At 48.6% G+C, this 12,150-nt stretch overlaps 1 protein-coding gene across 1 annotated transcript in view; it reads left to right on the top strand.

Moving 5' to 3' along the window:
- Window positions 1-12,150, top strand: part of LOC144458429 (uncharacterized) — a 47,770-nt gene that overhangs the window by 29,219 nt on the left and 6,401 nt on the right. The window contains 5 exon segments of the mRNA XM_078160903.1: window positions 4,621-4,649; window positions 4,851-4,880; window positions 5,376-5,507; window positions 11,368-11,481; window positions 11,964-12,077. Of these exon segments, the coding sequence (XP_078017029.1) occupies window positions 4,621-4,649; window positions 4,851-4,880; window positions 5,376-5,507; window positions 11,368-11,481; window positions 11,964-12,077 (419 nt within the window).

Genomic DNA, 12,150 nt, shown 5'->3' with positions numbered 1-12,150 from the left:
GGGAGAAGGAGGGGCCTCAGAGATCCGGGATGAAGAAGAGGTTATATATGCCTCAGTAAACTGTCTGGCTGTGGAGGAGGATATTAGCCTATACGGGAGTATGAGGCAGGCAGTTGAGGTTTAGGATCTGAATGTGGTGTAGTGGAAAACTTGATGCACAGGTGATCTGAGATCCCCAACTCCTCAACAGTCAGAGTGGGAGTGGTCAGGCCAAGAGTAAAAACCAAGTGTGTGGCTGTGGTTATGGGTTGGGCCCGAGACTCATTGCCTAAATTTGAAAGACTCCATGATGCAGAGAAATTCCAAGGCTTTGGTGTTCGATACAATGTCAACGTGAAAATTAAAATCACCAGTGATTAAAATTTTATGATATATTATAACAACTGAAGATAAAAAAAAACTCAGAGAACTCAGTGAGGAAGGTGACATCCAGCCTGGGGGGCGGTACACAACAGCACACAGGACTGGGCATGAGTTACTGGATTTAAACATCAGAACTTCAAAACTAGAAGACATCAGTGGCAATGGGTGTGCAGTTAAGAGAGTCTGTGAAAATGCTTGTTTTCTAACAGAACTTTGTGCACTTCCTGTTCACACTGAAGGAGTCTCTCCTCAAACACAAGTTCAACATCATGTGGCTTTAAAAGCAACATCTGCTACGTAGGAGATAATATCTCAGTGCTGAAGTGGGTGTGCATAAGGTTAGGAGATAGTGAACACATGTTAGGAGACATGATCTGGTATGTAGAAGATAATATGTCCTCAGTCAGGATAATGTCTTGTGTGTAGGAGATCATATCTTGTAGTGAGCAGATGAACTTTTGGCCAACATCAGCCTCAAAATAAATAAAACAATCCTCAGCTTGCCTCTCAGTCAGAATACTAACACCTTACATCTGGCTTTAATCTGTGTGAACTCACTGACAGATGGACTGTAAGAGACATTTGGGCAGCTGTGTATTAATATGTCTCCTTGACTATATGAAGATTCTGCTGCTGTCCATTCATATTGGAGCTGCTGTATATTTGGGCCGAGGGCGCCACCTGCAGTGTGGAGGCGGCACTGGGTGGATGTGAAGAATGAGACTGACGTGAGAGCAGCTGTTTGTCACCGCCCCTTCCTTCCTGTTGGCACTTTAGTTTCACTTTGTGTGCTGGTCGTCGTGTCGCAGCTTCTTGTCTCCATCTAAAGGTTTGTAAGCTTTGACACTTTTCACTGTGTGACTCTTGAATGACTCTTTGTTAGTTCACTTCCTGTAGAAACTTGTTAAAGTGGAGTTCAGTTTCCACCATGAGAGGAGGATCAGTGAGGACCGGACAGACACGTCCCTCCAAACCCTCTGAAGAAGAACACAAACTCTTCAGTCCGGACTTTAACACTCTTCACTTCTTACTCTCTGTTTGTCACCAACTGTTTAGACTCTAAAAGAAAAGTTACAGGTCCACTCATGCGCACGGGGACGGCGCGCGCAGGTCGTAGTCAGTTACTTTCGGTTCAGTGCGTCGGGGTCGGGAGCGCGCAAATCACACTTTGGGTTCATTTGCTCTTTTACGCACCTGTGGCGCACTTGGGCGCGTGCTGGAATCAGAGAGGTTATATCATAGAGGCTGAGACGATCATGGCCAATCACATGCAGTCTTTCATCCCCTTTACACGCAGAGCTCTCCGCGTCATGACGCACGGGCACTTGGGATCCTTTTTGTTCAGAGGAAACTTTGGGTGCGCTCCGAATCACATCCTTTCTACTTTGAATAGGTCCTGCAGCTGCCCTTAAAAAGTACCTCCTGTTTGTTATGGAGTCCATGATTTCCCTGTGACACTTACAGATGTTTGTGTAACTGTGTTTGGATGTTGTTTTATGAGGCTCTGGTGTCTTTCAGTTGTCTCTTTGTCTTTAACGTTACACGCCTCGTCTTTCTCTCACATGCACTCTTACTTTTCTCTCTGTGCTGTCTCAAGTGCTGATATAGATTGGTCGTGTTGCCGCGGGACGTGGCGACTTTAACTTTTACACTTTTACACAGCACGTCTTTCTGTTCAACGTCACCGTACCTGAATCCAAAGTATCGCCATGTAATAGACGTTTTTTTTTCACCACCAACTCAGCCTGTTCATGTTCATGGTCGTGGTCATGCTCTTCGTCAGCGACGACGCTGAAATTATCTTCCGATTCGCCAGCTTCCGATATGCTGAAAAATGGTGAAATGTGTCTTTATTGCATTTTCACAGATAGAATAAAGGTTTCACAAATCAGAAACTGTGTCTGAACGAATGTTTAGCCTCTGTAGGATAATCTAGGCCATATTTGAGAAGTCTAGGTACAGTCTAATGAGGTCTAGGTATAAAACAAAAACGGTGAAATCTCCCCTTTAGCATTTTCACAAATAAAATAAATGTTTCGCAAATACAATAGTGGGTGTCAGGCAAAGTTAATGTCTTCCCTAAAATGTCTAAAATGTTTTCACATCAAGAAGTGTCACAAAAAACAGACAATCAGTGGACAAACAGTCGCACTGCACATTAAGTTAATTTCCCCTTAACTTTCCCCTTAAGTGCCGAATCGGAAGCTTCAGCGTCTGTGTTGGTCACTGCTGCAGCCAGCTGGTCACCTGAAAGTCACTGTACATGTGTAGGCCATGTTGTGTTTTCTGGCTTTCACTACTTTTGTAATGTTTTAACTTTAGTCGCGCAAAATGCTTTTTACCCTTTTATACAAATAAAAAACACCCAGACTGAATTAAATTCTGGCTCTTTATTTGTAAAAAGGAAGAAATACACCAAAACAGTCTTCTCTGGTTGCAAAGCCAACAATGGTAACACAGCAACAACAGTGAACAACAAAATGATCAACAAAAACAGTGAGTAAAGAACAAAATGCTCAGTACTTAAATGGTAACATAAAATAAATAAAGACATTTAAATCAAATATCAATAAAATATAAAGTTGCACTGTGCAAATTGCTCAACAAAAACAATAACTGTATAAAAGAGATGTTGAAATCTGCGATGGTGGAAATGGGTCAAAAAAACACAGAAACCCACTCAATCTGTAAAAAGTCTTGTGGCTGCTGCTGCAGTGATCTGAAGCTGCTGAACACTTGGTGTGTGTGTGTGTGTGTGTGTGTGTATAGGCACTCACACATGTATAGTTGTAAATGTACGAGTGCTCGAAGGCAACAGGTGAACATCCGCTGACCACTCTGAATGCTCATATGGATCCAGTCCTTTAACTCCTTTAATTTTTCAGCATATCTTGCCTTTGCCTTCCCATTGAGACTTTTGCGGTCCGTTTTCTTTACTTTGGTCCATTCAATGTTGCCGTCCTATTGTCGTCGTCCACGCTCACCGTTTCAGGTAACAAATATGGAGATAGATTTGTTTCATAATTATGTGTGTGAACAGATCAACAATCTGTGTGTAAATGTGTCATCTGTAAATATAAAACACCACGAATACAAGAAAAGATTTGTAAACTCACAAAAATATTTTGCAAGTATGAAACTGATATACACAAATAGGCTAAACACACAAACACATTCCACAAATAAAATAAGTATCTGTGAATACATTAAATTAATTTGCAAATAAATGAAAAGCATTTGTGAATCTCAGTTCTACACGTGGATTTGCTTTTTACACACACACAGTTTTTGAACAAACTTTCTGCCAGTCTGAACGAAAATGCACTCGTATCACTCGGCCATCTTCGGATAGCACAGCATTTTATACATTGTAAACAGGACATGAAAGTTTTTACTGGTCGATGACATTTAGAGAGAAACTGGTTTTATGTTTGTAAGTGAGCGTCTGCATAAAGAAGGTGTTCAAAGCACATCAGCCATATTCAATCAGCACAGAAATAATGATGGCTGTTATTATTTTGGGTGAACTGAGTGTGTCAGCTCAAAGTGACATGCTGCAGTTTCCCTTTGTGCCACCAGAGGGCCACAGATCCACCAACAGCCTGACTGAGAGGAGACATTAGTGGTGGACGTCACGTGACTCAGAGTCCATCAGTGATAATCAGGAGGTTGAGTCCAGGAGAAATGATGTAAAGGATGAATGAGTGATGACGTGCTGATCAATGATTGGACTGATGCTCTCAGTGTTTCCTCTACAGATGAAGGTAGAAAGTCTCTGGGAGCTGATGGGATTGATTTTGGATGATGTGACGAGCACATTGGAACATTTGAAATGTTGAAGAGCTTTTCAGAGTCGCTCAAACACAAGTGAAAAGTGAGGTTATCCCCAAAGACAGACAAAGACAAAGCAACATGAAGTGTGTCCCTGTGGTGTAGAAGAGGACACATTATGAACTCTAACAGAGGCTGAGAAAACCTTCTTCTTCCTTCACATCATTTCACTCACTGTTGTTCTCTCTGTCATGGAGTCTCTGTCCATAAATGTGCTGCCATGTGTGAATGAAGCTGTAAGAAACATCAGCGTAAACGTCTCCTCTGTCTCAATGAGCAAATATCACTTTAACAAATCCATGACGGCAGCAGTGTCACATATTTCCTGTCTGAAGAGGGCTTAAAAGAGCCAGTCTGCCTCCAGTCTGAGTCCTGATGGAGCACATGGTCCCACTCAGATCAACAGAAAACTCTTTGTGTCCACAGACCTGGTCCAGACAGCAGAGAGCTGCAGAGTGATGAAGTCCATGAGAAGAAACTGAGTAAGTGGACCTTTGATTGATTCCAGTCTCTAATGTGTCTCTGTTGGTTCATGTGTTCACCTCCTGTCTTTGATCCAGACTCCACAGCACAAAGTTTATCTGACAACAAACACTTTAAAGTCTAATGATGAACCTGTCTGTCTGTCTGTCTGTCTGTCTGTCTGTCTTCATCAGGAGGCTGCAGGTTATCACCAACATGAAAAGGTATCACAGTCAACACTTGACATCACATTTGATCCTGTTTCACCTTCAACATGTTCATCAACTCTTTAACTGAATATCTTTTTTTTTCATTTGTACATTAGACTGTTTTTGGAGAATATCATCTGCAGATTCATTGACAATGAATTAATCATGTGTTGCAGCATAAAGACAAGTATACATGTATCTCTGTGTCAGACATTAGCTTCCTTGGTGCAGTGTGCACCTCACTGATTAAATGTTATCAGTTCAAATCCCAGCTGTGACAGAAAATATAGTGTTGAGTTCCCCTTATGTGACACATAACTCCATCTTGTTAAACCATAATCTGCAGCTGTCAGCACTCACACACATTTTCTTCAGTAAATTCAGTTCTAGTTAAACGTTGCTGTGTTGATCCTTTTCCTGTTGATAGCTGATAGTTTCTCCAGCAGCTGCTGAGGCTGAAGACTAAAAACTGAATTTCCCTCCCTGCTGGTCTTCCTCTCTGTGTGCTAGGATCCATCAGAGACCAGACTCACCTGGACCTGGACCTGGACCTGACCCTGACCCCAGCTGTGTGTCCCCCAAGTCTGACCCGTCACATGAACATGGCATCGATGTTAAAAGACGAAAAGTCTCTGCTGCACAGTAAGCTGACATTAAAGGGATAGTTTGGGTTTTTGGACATGAAGTTGTGTAAAACGCTGACCACCTGTAGCTCTGATGTGACGGTGTCACTTCTGTCAACGAGCCTCCTGCTCTGAGAAAGTATGCATGTGTTTTGTTAGACTATTTCTACTATTTCTGACAACTGCACGTATGTCAGGCTCACTTCAGCTGCCCACAGATCCCGACGGACAGAGAAAACGCAATTTCCGCACTGCTGTGCCCAAAGAGAGACATATTACCTAATACCAGTCTATATAACGATGTCTGTAACTGATTGTCTGTAAAACAAAATGTTTGATTGAACTAATAGCCTGTTGCGTTGTGGAGAGTACATTATACGCGGCCTCATTTTACCGTAGGCATTTAGTTTATTATATTAGGCGAACTGCTAAATCCATGACATGAGTGATGAAGGTTTTTATTTTAACAGAATTGAGATGTTTGTAAGAACTTGTCAGGTGTGTGAAGATGTAGAGTGAAAGATGGTTTTCAGATTGAGGTGGAAGATGTTCAGTGACTCTGCTGTCCTGACTTCAGCAGGAAGTTCATTCCACCACTGTGGGACCAGAACAGAGAGGAGTCTTGACTGAAATGAGAGACCACAGGGTCCTCTGAGGGACAGGGTGGACAAACGTCCAGAGGTAGAGGAGGAATGTAGGGTCTGACTGTGGCTTCTTAGTATTAAGGACCAGGTCCTCATGTACAAAGGGTGCATACGCACAAAAACATGGTGTACGTCCTTTTCCACGGCAAAGTTCAGATGTATCAAGAGTGAAATGACCGTGGAAATGTGCAGTGCCTCACACCAACTTCCTGGCTGGGGTACGCACATTTCTACAGCTGTTGATCCTTTGACACATGAACAACTAACACACCTTTGATATACTGGCATGTTTAAATTTAAATTCAAAAGCTTTATTTCAAACCAAATAATACCATACATACAACATTTACACATGAACCTCTATCTTACAGGGCTGTGAGCAGCCTGTTGTCTGACCTGTATGAGTTACACAAATGTATAGGTATTTACCTTGGGGGTAATCTGAGTCACCCACATGTGCTCCCACCACCCCTCAGAGAGAGCAGAGTCACCCACATGTGCTCCCACCACCCCTCAGAGAGAGAGCAGAGTCACCCACATGTGCTCCCACCACCCCTCAGAGAGAGAGCAGAGTCACCCACATGTGCTCCCACCACCCCTCAGAGAGAGAGCAGAGTCACCCACATGTGCTCCCACCACCCCTCAGAGAGAGAGCAGAGTCACCCACATGTGCTCCCACCACCTCTCAGAGAGAGAGCAGAGTCACCCACATGTGCTCCCACCACCCCTCAGAGAGCAGAGTCACCCACATGTGCTCCCCCCACCCCTCAGAGAGCAGAGTCACCCACATGTGCTCCCACCACCCCTCAGAGAGAGCAGAGTCACCCACATGTGCTCCCACCACCCCTCAGAGAGCAGAGTCACCCACATGTGCTCCCCCCACCCCTCAGAGAGCAGAGTCACCCACATGTGCTCCCACCACCCCTCAGAGAGAGAGCAGAGTCACCCACATGTGCTCCCACCACCCCTCAGAGAGAGAGCAGAGTCACCCACATGTGCTCCCACCACCCCTCAGAGAGAGCAGAGTCACCCACATGTGCTCCCCCCACCCCTCAGAGAGAGAGCAGAGTCACCCACATGTGCTCCCACCACCCCTCAGAGAGAGCAGAGTCACCCACATGTGCTCCCCCCACCCCTCAGAGAGAGAGCAGAGTCACCCACATGTGCTCCCCCCACCCCTCAGAGAGAGAGCAGAGTCACCCACATGTGCTCCCCCCACCCCTCAGAGAGAGAGCAGAGTCACCCACATGTGCTCCCCCCACCCCTCAGAGAGCAGAGTCACCCACATGTGCTCCCCCCACCCCTCAGAGAGAGCAGAGTCACCCACATGTGCTCCCACCACCCCTCAGAGAGAGCAGAGTCACCCACATGTGCTCCCCCCACCCCTCAGAGAGAGAGCAGAGTCACCCACATGTGCTCCCCCCACCCCTCAGAGAGAGAGCAGAGTCACCCACATGTGCTCCCACCACCCCTCAGAGAGAGAGCAGAGTCACCCACATGTGCTCCCACCACCCCTCAGAGAGAGAGCAGAGTCACCCACATGTGCTCCCACCACCCCTCAGAGAGAGAGCAGAGTCACCCACATGTGCTCCCACCACCCCTCAGAGAGAGAGCAGAGTCACCCACATGTGCTCCCACCACCCCTCAGAGAGAGAGCAGAGTCACCCACATGTGCTCCCACCACCCCTCAGAGAGAGCAGAGTCACCCACATGTGCTCCCACCACCCCTCAGAGAGAGAGCAGAGTCACCCACATGTGCTCCCACCACCCCTCAGAGAGAGAGCAGAGTCACCCACATGTGCTCCCACCACCCCTCAGAGAGAGCAGAGTCACCCACATGTGCTCCCACCACCCCTCAGAGAGAGAGCAGAGTCACCCACATGTGCTCCCACCACCCCTCAGAGAGAGAGCAGAGTCACCCACATGTGCTCCCACCACCCCTCAGAGAGAGAGCAGAGTCACCCACATGTGCTCCCCCCACCCCTCAGAGAGCAGAGTCACCCACATGTGCTCCCCCCACCCCTCAGAGAGCAGAGTCACCCACATGTGCTCCCCCCACCCCTCAGAGAGAGAGCAGAGTCACCCACATGTGCTCCCCCCACCCCTCAGAGAGAGAGCAGAGTCACCCACATGTGCTCCCACCACCCCTCAGAGAGCAGAGTCACCCACATGTGCTCCCACCACCCCTCAGAGAGCAGAGTCACCCACATGTGCTCCCACCACCCCTCAGAGAGCAGAGTCACCCACATGTGCTCCCACCACCCCTCAGAGAGCAGAGTCACCCACATGTGCTCCCCCCACCCCTCAGAGAGAGCAGAGTCACCCACATGTGCTCCCCCCACCCCTCAGAGAGAGCAGAGTCACCCACATGTGCTCCCACCACCCCTCAGAGAGAGAGCAGAGTCACCCACATGTGCTCCCACCACCCCTCAGAGAGAGAGCAGAGTCACCCACATGTGCTCCCACCACCCCTCAGAGAGAGAGCAGAGTCACCCACATGTGCTCCCACCACCCCTCAGAGAGCAGAGTCACCCACATGTGCTCCCACCACCCCTCAGAGAGAGAGCAGAGTCACCCACATGTGCTCCCACCACCCCTCAGAGAGAGCAGAGTCACCCACATGTGCTCCCACCACCCCTCAGAGAGAGAGCAGAGTCACCCACATGTGCTCCCACCACCCCTCAGAGAGAGAGCAGAGTCACCCACATGTGCTCCCACCACCCCTCAGAGAGAGAGCAGAGTCACCCACATGTGCTCCCACCACCCCTCAGAGAGAGAGCAGAGTCACCCACATGTGCTCCCACCACCCCTCAGAGAGAGAGCAGAGTCACCCACATGTGCTCCCACCACCCCTCAGAGAGAGAGCAGAGTCACCCACATGTGCTCCCCCCACCCCTCAGAGAGAGCAGAGTCACCCACATGTGCTCCCACCACCCCTCAGAGAGAGAGCAGAGTCACCCACATGTGCTCCCCCCACCCCTCAGAGAGCAGAGTCACCCACATGTGCTCCCACCACCCCTCAGAGAGAGAGCAGAGTCACCCACATGTGCTCCCACCACCCCTCAGAGAGAGCAGAGTCACCCACATGTGCTCCCACCACCCCTCAGAGAGAGCAGAGTCACCCACATGTGCTCCCACCACCCCTCAGAGAGAGCAGAGTCACCCACATGTGCTCCCACCACCCCTCAGAGAGCAGAGTCACCCACATGTGCTCCCACCACCCCTCAGAGAGCAGAGTCACCCACATGTGCTCCCCCCACCCCTCAGAGAGCAGAGTCACCCACATGTGCTCCCCCCACCCCTCAGAGAGAGCAGAGTCACCCACATGTGCTCCGACCACCCCTCAGAGAGAGAGCAGAGTCACCCACATGTGCTCCCACCACCCCTCAGAGAGAGAGCAGAGTCACCCACATGTGCTCCCACCACCCCTCAGAGAGAGCAGAGTCACCCACATGTGCTCCCACCACCCCTCAGAGAGCAGAGTCACCCACATGTGCTCCCACCACCCCTCAGAGAGAGAGCAGAGTCACCCACATGTGCTCCCACCACCCCTCAGAGAGAGCAGAGTCACCCACATGTGCTCCCACCACCCCTCAGAGAGCAGAGTCACCCACATGTGCTCCCACCACCCCTCAGAGAGAGCAGAGTCACCCACATGTGCTCCCCCCACCCCTCAGAGAGCAGAGTCACCCACATGTGCTCCCACCACCCCTCAGAGAGCAGAGTCACCCACATGTGCTCCCACCACCCCTCAGAGAGAGAGCAGAGTCACCCACATGTGCTCCCCCCACCCCTCAGAGAGAGAGCAGAGTCACCCACATGTGCTCCCACCACCCCTCAGAGAGCAGAGTCACCCACATGTGCTCCCACCACCCCTCAGAGAGCAGAGTCACCCACATGTGCTCCCACCACCCCTCAGAGAGAGAGCAGAGTCACCCACATGTGCTCCCACCACCCCTCAGAGAGAGAGCAGAGTCACCTACATGTGCTCCCCCCACCCCTCAGAGAGAGAGCAGAGTCACCCACATGTGCTCTCCCCACCCCTCAGAGAGAGAGCAGAGTCACCCACATGTGCTCCCACCACCCCTCAGAGAGCAGAGTCACCCACATGTGCTCCCACCACCCCTCAGAGAGAGAGCAGAGTCACCCACATGTGCTCCCACCACCCCTCAGAGAGAGAGAGCAGAGTCACCCACATGTGCTCCCACCACCCCTCAGAGAGCAGAGTCACCCACATGTGCTCCCCCCACCCCTCAGAGAGAGCAGAGTCACCCACATGTGCTCCCACCACCCCTCAGAGAGCAGAGTCACCCACATGTGCTCCCCCCACCCCTCAGAGAGCAGAGTCACCCACAGTTGCAGCAACTCCGTTCAAACGGGGTGAGCTCCTCCTCTCCTGTCCCCCCGCCTGTTTTGGCCACACTGGGCGGTGGTGGGCAGCCCTCCTCCGCTTCACGTCCACCTTAATGTCAGACCACTTCATTTTTAATTCTGTGTGTGTACGCTTTTCTGACCCCACAGCATTGACAGCCTCACACACACTCTCCCACTCACTGCTCTTGCGTTTAGTATTGATGCCGGAGGACAGCGTGCCAAAAACTACATTTTTTGCACGCCTCCACTTCAGTGAGTTGAGTCTCCACTTCGCATTCTGTGAAGATTTTCTTTTTTCCTGTCTTACTCAATCCTTTGTTTTAGTTTTCTGATCGTGCAGAGAGGGGAATCTCAGGTGCAGGGTTCATTTAAATATGATTTGCATATTTAAATGTGAGCTGAGGCTGCGAGTCAGTGTGGAGAACAAAGAAGAGAAGTGGTGTTGGAAAACTAAATTAGGGTTGATGACAGACAGGAAGTACCCCTCTGGACCTAACCCTAACTCTGCAGAGCACTGGGGACTAGTTGAGGAGGTCTCCTCAGGTGTGCTGTGGCCTAAACCAAACTTCAGTTTGAAGTGATGTGGCAGGTCAACAGTGTAAAGTCTGAACACGTCTGACTAACAACACACTGCTTAAACAATTACACACCAAATACAAACAAGTGTCACATCAGATGTGATTCTAGTTGTTCAGTTATTGTGTTCCATTGTTATGTTGGTTAAATAAGCATCATAAACAAGACGTGTTTCATGCTTTAACTGTATTTAACTGTATTAAAATAATTTTCACTGCCAAATAAAACCAGTGAAATCAGAGACAGAAATCTTGTATGTTCAGTAAATGTCAGTGTTTCTATCAGTTTCCAGCAGCAGAGAGAAAAGTCCCCTGTACCCAGCTGTGTGTCCATGAAGAGTGATCGGTCTAAGGACTTTTGGATTCATTTCAAAGATGGACGTCCTTCTTCTGACCCACTGTAAGTGCTTAAAACTGTCAACTGAAACAGATGGGCTATCAGTTACACAGATACAGAACTGGTAGTTCATGATTTACAGTGTTGTTTACATCTGGTTTTCATGACAATAAAATATGGCAAAACACAACATCTGTAACTAACTGGTGTGTGTGTGTGTGTGTGTGTGTGTGTGTGTAATTCATAACTTAAAGCAGTCTCCTGGTGCAAACACACTGTGAGCTAATTCTTTCACAGAGTCAACCAGGGGACATTTCTCCTGACGTTTCAAGTGTAGGGGCAGGTCAACAGCATCAAGTGTAAGCCTGGCACTGGTATAAAATTCCAAAATTCCAAGTATCACATCAGATTGTGGTGATCAGTGCCTTTAAGCACACACGCCGCTGCCTCACACACATCCACCAGTCAGGTCAAGGAATATCTATGCTGTGTTTTATGATGAATAGAAATCTTGTATGTTTAGTAAATGTCAGTGTTTCTATCAGTTTCCAGCAGCAGAGAGAGAAGTCCCCTGTACCCAGCTGTGTGTCCATGAAGAGTGATCGGTCAAAAGACCATTTCATTGACTTCAAAGATGGACGTCCTTCTTCTGACCTGCTGTAAGTGAATGAAACTGTTGAATGAAACAGATGAACTAACTGTTGTGATCCTCAGTCATGAGACACAGAATCA

This window comes from Epinephelus lanceolatus, chromosome 17 (genome assembly GCF_041903045.1).
Source record: "Epinephelus lanceolatus isolate andai-2023 chromosome 17, ASM4190304v1, whole genome shotgun sequence".
In the NCBI taxonomy this organism is placed as follows: Eukaryota; Metazoa; Chordata; class Actinopteri; order Perciformes; family Serranidae; genus Epinephelus; species Epinephelus lanceolatus.
Note: the sequence above shows the minus strand (reverse complement) of the source record. Positions and strands in the feature narration are given on the sequence as shown.